This window comes from Homarus americanus, unplaced genomic scaffold, assembly GCF_018991925.1.
Source record: "Homarus americanus isolate GMGI-L3 unplaced genomic scaffold, GMGI_Hamer_2.0 scaffold48354, whole genome shotgun sequence".
Classification (NCBI taxonomy): domain Eukaryota; kingdom Metazoa; phylum Arthropoda; class Malacostraca; order Decapoda; family Nephropidae; genus Homarus; species Homarus americanus.
This window is the reverse complement of record NW_024723833.1, coordinates 5,276,381-5,288,339: the sequence shown is the minus strand read 5'-3', so window position 1 is coordinate 5,288,339 and position 11,959 is coordinate 5,276,381. Positions and strand designations below refer to the sequence as shown.

The 11,959-nt window shown below is 36.0% G+C and overlaps 1 protein-coding gene across 9 annotated transcripts in view; it reads right to left on the bottom strand.

The window, feature by feature from the left end:
* Positions 1–9,581: 9,581 nt before the first annotated feature.
* LOC121863768 (kinesin-like protein KIF2A) overlaps positions 9,582–11,959 on the bottom strand; it is a 149,875-nt gene continuing 147,497 nt past the window's right edge. For 7 of the 9 annotated variants that reach the window (XM_042362556.1, XM_042362552.1, XM_042362553.1 and 4 more), the window contains one exon: positions 9,582–10,700. In XM_042362556.1, the coding sequence (XP_042218490.1) occupies positions 10,673–10,700 (28 nt within the window). In that variant the 3' untranslated portion in view covers positions 9,582–10,672. The remainder of the gene's footprint in view (positions 10,701–11,959) is intronic. The other 2 variants (XR_006088455.1, XR_006088456.1) reach the window with 2 other exon arrangements.

Here is an 11,959-nt window from a genome sequence, read left to right as displayed (position 1 = left end):
AGTTGATAAATGAGGGAAAAGTGTGTTTGCTCTAGATTATAATCATCCAACAATATACTGGACAAAAGTATGAAAAAGTGGAAAAAAAGCATGATACATAACAATACAGTAGTAATATTTAAACAGAATGGTAAAAAAGCTAAAGCTCATGAGAAAGCTAACTATAATTGTATAAATATGGAAGTTGTTTATGCCTGAAGAATATGAACCAGCCTAGAAGTCAGATGAATTGGTGAATTTTGCTGGCAGCTACTGGTTCAAGATACAAGCCTGGCATTCAGTAATGTATTCTACTCAGGTATTAGTATAAATAAAAACTAAACTGAACAATGAAAGAGAATGGAATGAGTCAGTGAAGTATCAATTTATGGATGGTGGCTCTTATGACTGTGCTTTGTGATGTTATTTGGTGTTTGTACTGCCATCATAGCCATCATACTTACATGACAAACAAAGACTGTCAATCTTGCTATGTCATGACATATAAGCTTATCATATAATGAATCCAAGGTCATTATCACATAAACAAATCATTATCACAACAATACAGCATACCACTGTCATAACATACAACTTTACCATGAACATACCAAAATTCATACCATGAGCATACCAAATAAATATATCATGAGCATACCATTATATCATACCACAATCATGTCATTATATCATACCATGAACATACCATTACCTATATCATATCATGAATATAGCATTGTACAGTAACATTCTTCATGTTATTGCTATGCTGCCTTCTCATGGGTACCTGTTTCCCCACACACAACAATTAATTCTTTACAGTAATTTCATAAGTCTTCTAACAGTATCGACAACTAATCAACCCCACCTTTCACTGTCGTATCGAGATAAGAAGTTTGAGATAGATAATGTCAGTCTTGGAGTTATCATGACTGTTTGCTCTCACTTACAATCTTATCATGTAACAAAATGACATTTTCCTATCAGTAAAAACAATCTAATAACATGTAGAAATTAAATAAACAATCATTAGTGATGAGTTTGAATATGCCATAAGAACATAAGAACATAAGAATGGAGGAAACTGCAGCGGGCCTATTGACCCATACTGGGCAGTCCCGTTTATACCCAACCCCTATTGCTCATATAAGCATCCAACCTATGTTTGAAGCTATCCAGCGTATTCGAGTTAATGATGATATTTGGTAACTTGTTCCATTCATCCACTACTCTGTTTCCAAACCAGTATTTACCTATTTCACGCCATGCAATCCTGTCATCTTGTGTTCATTTCTAACTTAATAAAAAAAAAAATTTAATAAAAAAAATCACATTCAACTGGGAGTAGGTAGAAGGCAGCTATCAAACAGGGAGGTACTACTGCCTGGGAAGATATTGGAAGCATAATGTGTTGTTTAATGGTAGACCCTGCTGCCATATGGCATCACAAAAATTTTGACCAAGTTCCAGGTTGCTGATCTGACTTTCTGTCTCATTTACACATAATTGCAGGGTTTCAATTGTTTCTTACTTTGATGACAGTTATAGTACATCCTTCTTTCTTCACACAGCCAAACTGTGGAATGCTCTGCCTTCTTATGTGTTTCCATACTCATACAATGTCTCACTTCAAAAAGCTGGTTTTCCGGCATCTTCGTGGTGTAGATTAATATAATCTTTTTTCTTTTCTATTCTTAATTTCTTTTTACTCTTATTTTTTCGCCCCCTCGGCCCTGTTGTGGGTCGATGACCTGTGCCCTGGTGGACTATTCCCAGTAAAATAAAGAAGAAAAAAGTTATGTACAGTGAACCAAAGATGCATCAGCCCCACCCTTGGTCTCACACTTGCAATTTTACCTGGCAATACTTGGTGAAGTAAGGCTGTATGTAATGGGACTGTGATTGGTGGATCTACTTTCGGCTGTATCACTGTCAAAGGTAACATTTTTATAATAAACTATTCAGTGTTACTTAGGATCATGACAATTTTCCAAATGTTCGTATAATTGTTGTACGCAGTAATCTCCCCATTAGCTGGAATTTCCCAGTTCCCAGAACTTTCCAATTGCTGGAATTGAAATCAGCCCAGAATTTTTCCTGATTTTTTTTTTTAATTCAAAGTCTGCAAACTAGTTTCCGAGGTTGAAAATCCAGAACATCTCTCCAATTTTTTTCCCAAGTCTGGGAACAAATTTTGAGGATGATACTGTATAATAATGTACAATATTCAATTTCTGGAAAATTCCTGACACTCTCCAAACTTTTCTGTTCCGGGTCTGAGAACAAATTCCAAGGATGAAATACAAGAAGGTACAGTACAGTACGTTACCTGAAGTGCAATGTGCAATTTCCTGAAAAATCTCTTCAAACCTTTATGCTCCAGGCCTGGGGCAAAAGTTTCCAGGAGTTACAAAAGATTGCATCATGCTCCGTGTCCTCTTATGCTTGATGTTTGGGTGGGAAGACCGCTTGGGTAACTCTGGCTGTAAGTTCACGTGCCGAGATTGTCTAATGCTGTTATATGACTGCAGGGGATGCCTGTGATAGGCTGATGCATCTCCAAGATTATCCTCTCCTAAACCTAGCATGATGACACACTTAGTTCATAGTCTGCTGCCATTCTACAAGGTTGATCCCTCGCTTGCTCCTGTTTTTGCATAAATTTTCATTATGCAGAACTGTACATTTCTGTACCAGTACACAATCAGCTAAGAAAACAGTGTTAAAGAAGTTTTAAAACATAAACAGTGATTACAGTATCGTATGTATTTTACTGAAAATCAACATTATTTGTGTGAACACCATATTGTACATATGGTACCACACAGAGCAGAGTGGACAATGTTTGAATAATGTAACCTAAGCACCGTACATACAGTAACATGCTTAGCAGAGTGAACAGTGTTTGTGTACTGTAGTATTGTAAGTAGTGTTTGTGTATATGTACTGTACTGTGTATACAAGCACAGTACATGCTGAAAGCTACAGAAAAAACCTGTCACACCAAGGGGTCACAGAGGCTCCCAAGCAAAAAAATCGTCCAGATATAAAGGAAATTATGTTCTAAACAGTAATTTTCTAAAAACATGCTGGTTAGCCCACAACCCTGTTCCAAAGTACTATCAGCATATTACTGGATGGATACAGATCACTGTATGCATGTATGCATAGGGAGGATAAAGGTAATTGCACAGTATAGATTGGACAAAGGTTACTGTATACATAAGGAGAATTAAGGTAAATTTATGAGTTAAAGTTTGGTAAGTTTCCTTGGTTAGGTCAGGTTCTGTGCTTTCTCATTTCCATTTTCATATTTAGCATCGTTCAAATAGTATCTCTAGAAATTTTGGTTCAACTCCATAAGATGTTTTCCACCTTCACTAGAAATACTTTACTCTATTCTATAGCATTTCCATCCGCAATTATAGTTTTTAGTTAATTTCACTTTGCTCTATCTCCCTATACAGTATAAGTATCAATATTAAGTTCCATGGATGGTCACTACAGAATATTTACCATATTTTTTTACCATATTTTTTGCTCTATCTCCCTATATACACAAATCAGTACATTATAGAGCTGGTGAACTTTTTTTCATCCAAATCAATTATTAAGGTGGCAATAATAAATTTCTATATTAGCTGTAAATAATTTAACAGGTATTATTGTATAAGTTGCCACCAACCGAATCTGGAGATTTTTTCTTTGCAATCCATAGTTCAGACAATTTGATTTCGCAATTTTTTTCCACAGATGTTTGTATCATAGTAAGTACAGGGGTACTGTATTTTAAAAGAGGTGACAACTTTTTATTTTGGTATTACTGTATTTTACAAGTGGACTCTCAAAATATGTTTGCAAATCAATTGGTGGTACTGTACAGGTAACTCTCACCCATCTCTCACTTTTCCTTATGACATTTCTATCACAAATTACATGTAAGCAAGATACTGTATTTAACATTTTTGGTCTGGAGTTCAGGCGAGGCAAGGCACACGTCTTATTGAACCAATGAATGTGTTTGATTCTTACCACTGGGAATATTTCACATGTGTACGGGTGTAGGTGGCATTAGTGGTTAAATGTGAATCATAAGCAAAATGGCTCGTGTGTAACGGGTGCAATCGACATTATTGGGCAGCAAATGCAAGGTTTTACGATAATAATTCAGACAGTGTTTTGCCCAGTGTAGTACAGTGAAAAATCCTGTCTCTTCCACAAGGACAAACATATTTGGTACTGTGATTAGTACAGTATTACAAAGTCCCAAAAATAAATAAGTGTGCATTTAGTGTTTCAGACTATAACGTCATTCATAACCACAGCATTCTTCTTATTCCAAACAAGGTAAGAAAATTAGGAGCCTGCTGCAGATGCTAGGTTAGGTTAGGTTAAGTTAGGTTTAGTTTAGTTATGTTTTCAGACCCAACTTCAGTCATTTATATCACACATCACTCATTTTTCCTCTCCAACTCAAAAACTACAAATTCCCATGGGTTCCCCAAAATTATTGGGGGGAGAATGGGTGATAAAAAAAATGGATCATTTCTGATTTCAGAAATCATGGTCAAAAATCATTCAAACACATCAAAACACATCGGTAAAACATTGTTTCAACCCTAAAATCACGTAGAGTCCAGTTGTAAAAATTTAAATTTATTTTAACTGCAGTATAAGTACTGTATTTTTTAATCATTTTTTCTCTATCTACAATCATAAATCACCTGTAGTGGGCAGAGCACGAAGGATGAGGGAAATTGCGGGGTAAAACACAGAGAAAACTGATCATATGACACTAAAATGACGTCTCTACGTGCTTTGTATGTGAATAAATTAATTATTTACCATAAATACTCCTCCAAAAAATCTGCCTTCATTGGTATCAGACATCAAAATAAGTACTTTTTGTTTAGTATGGCAGGGGGTACAAGGGCAAAGCCCTCCTGGCTAGGAAGTTAGGTAAGGTTAGGTACCATAGGTTTCTATGGTTGGTTAGGATAGGTTCCATTAGGTTCTAGTATATGTAGCCTCTTTTAAAATACCTACTACTGCATAATGATAAGAACATCTGTACAAAATTAACAAAATCATACAACTCCATCTGGTTGTACAGGAAGTGCTGTTCTCAGACATTACCCACTTTTCTTCTGACATTTTCCTTGCAAACGAGTTATATATGCTGGGGGGTTCAGGGGGCAGAGCCCCCAATTAGATCACTTGCAAGGGAAATGCCAAAGAAGAGAAGTGTTGTAGATTTTTCTGAACTATTGATTCCAAAGATAAAATTCTCCAGATTCGGTTGGTGGCAATGTATACAAATTTATGTCACTTTGTAGTTTCGACCAACCACAGCTCTTTAAGTTAAGCACTTGTAGTTTTGGCCAATGTGTTACAAAGTGGTTATTTCTAAATTAAACCTAACCAAACCTTAGTTGATAAGAAAAACAAGCAGCAGAAGCATTGTTAGGAGACTTCACCAAGTAAACCAAAGAAACCTACCCAACCTTACCTAAATTCCTAGCCATGAGGCTCCACCCTCCGGACCTCCCCCCCCCCGCCGGCATATTAAACAGAAACAACTTACAAGGATATTATGTGATTTTACGTATTTTTATGGATGCAAGAGTAACTGCCTGGTCCATGTGGCTCATAAGCACACACTGGCATCGATCGGATTTGATTGTCTGTGTATTGCTGCATCACTGCCGAGAAAGACAAAGTAGTGCGTGCCTAGTGCCTAATTATCTACCAAAGGAAGCAAATTCCCCCCAAAATGGGTTAAATTATTGTTTTGGTCATGCACCTATTTTGAAGTAGTTCAGAATTGCTCAAAACACATCAAAAACAATCAGAAAAACATAAGGTTATTATTTGGTTTAGCACATCTTCAAATAGCATAGAAGCACTTACTTTTAGGCAATTTCTACCTCATATATACATTCCACAACTCTTGAAGCCTCTTGGAAAAGTGTTTCTTTCAGAAAAATCGCACAAGTGAGGCACGCCTAAGAATTTAATCAATAAATCTCCACCAGCCATTTCTTGTCCCACCGCAAACTGTCTGAAGCCGTGAGGCATGTCAAACTGTCCACAGAGGTTAGGGCTCCCTCCTCAGGGGTTAGGTGAGGTTAGGTTATGTTAAGGTAAGTTAATTTTGTGAAAGTTAGGGGTCTAGATGTTTGGTTTCTGATGTACTTATTTGGATGTATTTTGTTCAAATCTCACCTTCGTTTTTGATGGAAAATAGCTGTTTATGATCGAGGATAACGTGCATCTTCTTTTTTTTCAAACGACGCATTTCCCATGGAAACGAAGGTCAGATCTGAATACAACACAGCAAAATAGTACATCAGAATCAAACACCTCGTGAAAAAATTCGAGGGTGTGCTAAAACAAATATAATTACAAAACATAATTTCAACTCGACCTAACCTAACCTAAACTTAAAATCCTAAAATTTTCTGCATGACTGAACAGATTATAACAAAAAATGATTATTATATCAGAACTGGCAGTGGAAGATATAGTAAGAATATAAAACATGGTTAATACTCGTCCAATGGATGTCCGCAGGTTCCCGTCATGTTTACCTCAAGTTATACTCCTCACTTAAAGTTAGTTGTCTCCTCCCTTACTTTTTTGCAAAAAATGCTAATTTGCACAAGAAATGAAGGTCAGATTTTAGTAAAATACACTGAAAAACGTAAAAAAAAAAAACCCATTCTCGTACCAAAGCTTGAGAACTGCCAATAGACGAATAATTACCTAAAACTCAAAACAAATGATGTGTCAGCAGGTTGGTCATCAATATTAGCCTTAATATTTTAAACCATGAGAAAAAGAGATTGGTCAACTCGAGAGCCTTTGTTGGTCGAAACTACAAATTTTACCCAAATTTACCAAATACCAATCTATAGACGAAGTGAGGACTAGTTTTAAGTCTTATTGTGGTAGAAAAAACAAATATATTGGCCCAAAAAAGAGACGATAAATTAAATCTTACATTCCTTGCTGTGGTCATCCCCGCCATCACCATCAACAACAAACGCCACCTTAACATCTTGCTGTTCTTCTCTCTTTACTGTTTTACTTATGAATTACGTTATGGTGATTGATGAAGACAGACGATATCACAGATTAAACTTGATGATAACACCCTCACTACGAGTCATCCGGATTCATGATGACAGCTTGACGGATTCTTAACTTGTTTCCGGATTTCTGACCACTTCGCCTTTCGCCTGATACGGATTCATCTGATCATAATTATAGGTAAACTTGTTCCCGATGCCATTTACAGACTACAGGCATCTAATGGTTAGTCCATTGCACTGTTGTCGTTATAAAGAAATAATAAAACATCCTTGCTCCGGTTTGGGACAAAGACTATAATAAGAAAGACAGGAAAACATCTACCTTTACCGATAAAAATAAGTGACCACTGCACTCTGATCTACGCCATCTGTTGACGACGCGGCTAACTAAAAGCCCGGAGCGCGTCAGGATAGCGTTTCCATGGTGACCAGAGGAGTAAGTTTGTGTTTAACGTTTTCACGTTGTTATATATCATTGATCATATAGAACTTACTGTGTGATATTGTATGTGTATGTGTCAGTATGTATGTATGTATGTATGTGTGTGTGTGTGTGTGTGTGTGTGTGGGGTTATGAGATATTGGTTCACACTCAGGATGGGATGGAGAAAGGAAACTCACAATGTGCTTACTGTATACATCTTGTATTGGATGTACAATGCAGCTTGTTGCTGGGTAGGTACCATGGTAACAAGCGTTGAGTAGAGAGAGCTGGTTGGTGAGGGTGCCCAGAGGAGGGACACAAGGCTTGAGGGACGCCAAGGTCGCTGGCGGGAGTGGCAGCCGCCAGGCTGGCGCAGAGGTGGTGGTGTTGCTTGCTGGTGGCACTGTGTAGAAAGAAGGTGGTCACAGCGGTGTCAGGCCTTATAAGGCGGGGGTAGACGTGGGTAGATAATTGAATCCAGGTAAAAAAGTCACAGGTAAAAAAGTCACAGGTAAAAAAGTCACAGGAAAAAAGAAAAGTTAACTATCGAATTCTCACATTTTTTAAGGTTAATATGTCAACCTAACCTAACCTAGCCTTTATTACCGGCCACCATAAATTAATTGTGATTTTTTTCCTAGCCAAAATTGTGACTTTTTTCTGTGACTTTTTTTCCTGTGACTTTATTACCGGCCACCAGATAGTTGACTCCCGCTCCATAGGCGGCGCTGGAGGCGTAGGCTGGGGAATTCGAGAAGGTTCGGTGCTTGTAGGGGAGGAATCCACTACATGTACACATTAAGAACGTCAAGGCAAAAACGTCAAGGTAATATTATTACCTTGACGTTCTTAATGTGTACACATGCACACACACATACATCCCCAACCGCCAATGTTGGTTCTGGCAGGTGCCGCGTATATGTCGAAACGCGTAAACGAGAACCGCGTAAAGCGGGGTATTACTGTACAATTCTTATTAATGATAACACAGGAAGGTTATCTGTTTATAAACAATAATTACATATTGCATGTTAAAAGGTGACAGACCACACTTGGAGAATACCGTATACTGTGTACATTAACAGTAAATTACCAAAAAGGCCTTGAACAATGATATGAAATACAGCAGCAGGAGCTGAACATGTTTGACAAGGCAGGAGGAAGGAATGGGACTAGTAGGAGCATTAAAATACTTGTGATTTTTTTTTTTTTTTTTGAGGTACACGACTTCAAGATGCAGGGATAAAAAGTTATTCTTATTATGAAGTAGGTTGTATCCATTTGCTTGGTCATGGCTTCATATTTAATTCCAAAATTTAGTAATGGCCGTCCTTTCAGTATGCGTGGTGATGGAAATGTCTGGAAATAATAATTCTCCAAAAAATAAGTAAATAAAATAAATAATAAAAAAAATATGAAAACCAATGAAATAGGCAGATGTATAAAACAAATTTTGTTTGGTTTAGACTGGCCAGCCTTGACTGGCTATGTGGGAATCTCTTCCATAGAGGCCCAAGGCCTTTATTACATAGCGGAGATCAATATTTTTTGTGGACGTTGTAGTATATTACCGATACAGTAAACCCTCGATAACTCGGCACTTCCCCCTCCTACAAAAATACAACAGTAAAAATATGTTGACCCAAATGTGCACATGAAATTATAAATGTTAAAAAACTTACCAGCACTGCAGGTGAAGAATGGTACGTGACACAGGCATGGTAGGCGAGAGTAAGTTAGGGGACAAAGAGGCATGGTTGGTGATGCCAAAATTTTCCCAAATAATCTGATATCTCGGCACTTCCAGAGTTACTGTATACTAATACATTCCGAGACCATATCCATGTTGAGTTATATGAAGTTCCAAGTTATTGAGGGTTTACTGTACCAATTAGTAAGCGGTGTATGCTATCATAGTATACTAATAACTGATGCACACACAGTATTTGTAGTTGGTATACACTACAGTACTAATACCAATAATATTCTATCAATGCAAATCTGACAAATTCAGTACAGTAATAGTTTTCAATGTTCAAGCCACCTGCTTCAATTCACATTAGGGTCAAAGATAAACACACATATTTTGCATTAATTTGTGCTTTTATTGATGTGTTAAAAAGAGAACTTCATAAACTGCAACATTAACATTCACAAGTTCATGTTACTATGCTGTGTCTTCTACATTAGGTATTTCTTTACATTAAGGCATTTAAAAATATTATTTTAAACAATGACAAAAATCAGGTTAACTTTACAAAACAAATATAACCAAACAGCTTTTATGAAGCAATATATTTTGTTTATTCAACACAAACCTTTACCTCTGAACTGTTATGATGTTAGATAATAGTGTTCTTTACAGATATAGTACAGTTATTAAGTAAAAATAACCATTAGCACATAAATACATCACTCTGCCTGCCACCACTTCAAAGCACCATCAAGCAGGCAGTTTTGACAAGAGTATAGATATTTGAGACTGGACTGATAATTTTTAAAATAGTACAGTATAATCTTTGCCAAATCCAAATAAGCCTAATGCTATCAGGCCATATACTGTGTGTGTGTGTGTGTGTGTGTGTGTGTGTGTATGCGTGTGTGTGTGTGTGTATGCGTGTGTGTGTGTGTAAACTGAAGTGCAGGTTTGTATTGAAATTTTTTTTTATTGAAATGAGTGGCACAGCTGCAGAGCATATGGAGGCAAGATAACACAAAAACCTCGAGACACGACATTTCTAAAATTATGAGTTGTTGACGAGAGGAGCATTCCTTGTAGATTTCTCAAATCAGGAAGCATGAAAAAAATGAAATTGATTAAAATAAATTTGAATCCACTTTTTACATCCTATTTATATACAACTTTGTGGACGTGGGTATGAGAGTTTCCAGAACTATTAACTAGAAACACTAGTCATGCATGAGGCAATGGATGTACACTTAACCAAACTCTTGAGTGAAGCTGCTAGTGAACACAACTAACAGGAATACAAGCAGTTCATGGACACAATGGCTGGCTGCCTTTCTACAATATTTGCTGGGCCAAAAGAGCTCTGATACAGAGCATATTTAAAAAATATCATCCGACCAATTTATTCGTTAAATAAAACACTACTCACTATGACATTTTCCTCTTCAAGTTTTCAATTAGCATCAGTAATTGCATTAGGGTTGGTTATTTGATGCTAGATGTTTTCAGAGCTCTGAAAGGAACAACTTTATTACATGAAGCAAAGATATAAAAGTCTGGCTTCTGATTTATTTATATATCAAGGTAGAAGTTTTCATATCCATATACAGTATTTTACTTTATAAGGGTATGGAATGTAAAGTTATAAAATGTATACCATTCACATATTCACTGCTTTAAGGACTTTATATTTCTAATTTTTATCCAACCTTTATGAGTTAATAATAATAATAATGATAAAAATAAAAGTTGCATGATGTAAAAGTTTAAGAAATAGTCGCACATCATACAGTATACCTCAAAGACATAAACATTGAAAGTATTTATGTCCTTGATCTTAAAGACATGGAAGATTCATAAAATATAGTAGAATAAATCACTGTCAATAATGCATATTCCTAATTTGGAGGAAAAAAAAAATATTATCACAAGAGATTTCTACAAAGTCGGTCAAGTTCTTGAATTGAACTAATTCATAAACTAATGATCCAATAGAGGAAATGTTGCTTATTATATAGCTAAGTGTAGCATATTAAAAAATTTTTGGTCATTGTTACTGGGTCTCTTACCATTAAATAAATACAAAATACAAGAGCACAAATCTCCAAGACATATCAAATAATATTTACGGAATTATTTTATAATAAATATCACAATTATTAGCCTACTTAACATTATGGTAAACAAGGGTAGTACCATACTTTATGCCAAGTTTATGAACAAGCATCAGATAATTATATCAGTGTGGGGTAGTAACACTCAACAAAGCATTGTCAAGCTTCCTTAAACAGGTAAAGCGTGCCATTTATACAATTTATGACTAAATGACACAACTCTTGTAGAATCTTAACTGAACTTCGTGGAAGAAAATTTAACCCTTTATATAAATTATTTTGTTGCTGTTTATCACCAAATAATACATTTGAACCCGAGCATTCATCATATACTATACTGTATACAAGATAGTATATGTTGCCAGTGTAAAGAACTTTATTTTTAATCTTTTATTAATCGTCTCAAACCTCTTTTCCGCTATGGAGAGAATGTGTGTGCAGGCCCAATATCCTGCACTTACAGTATATAATAATGTTGAGAAAATCAAGCAGTTCTATATATTTCATGGACATCACTCACAATGATTACTATTTTCGCATACATAAAAATAGTATACTACAGGTTTTAAAGAAACACCGCTTCGATAAAACACATGTACACTTGTATCATTCCAACTCAATCACCTAGTTTTCTGTCACTCCTCTATTATTACTTACA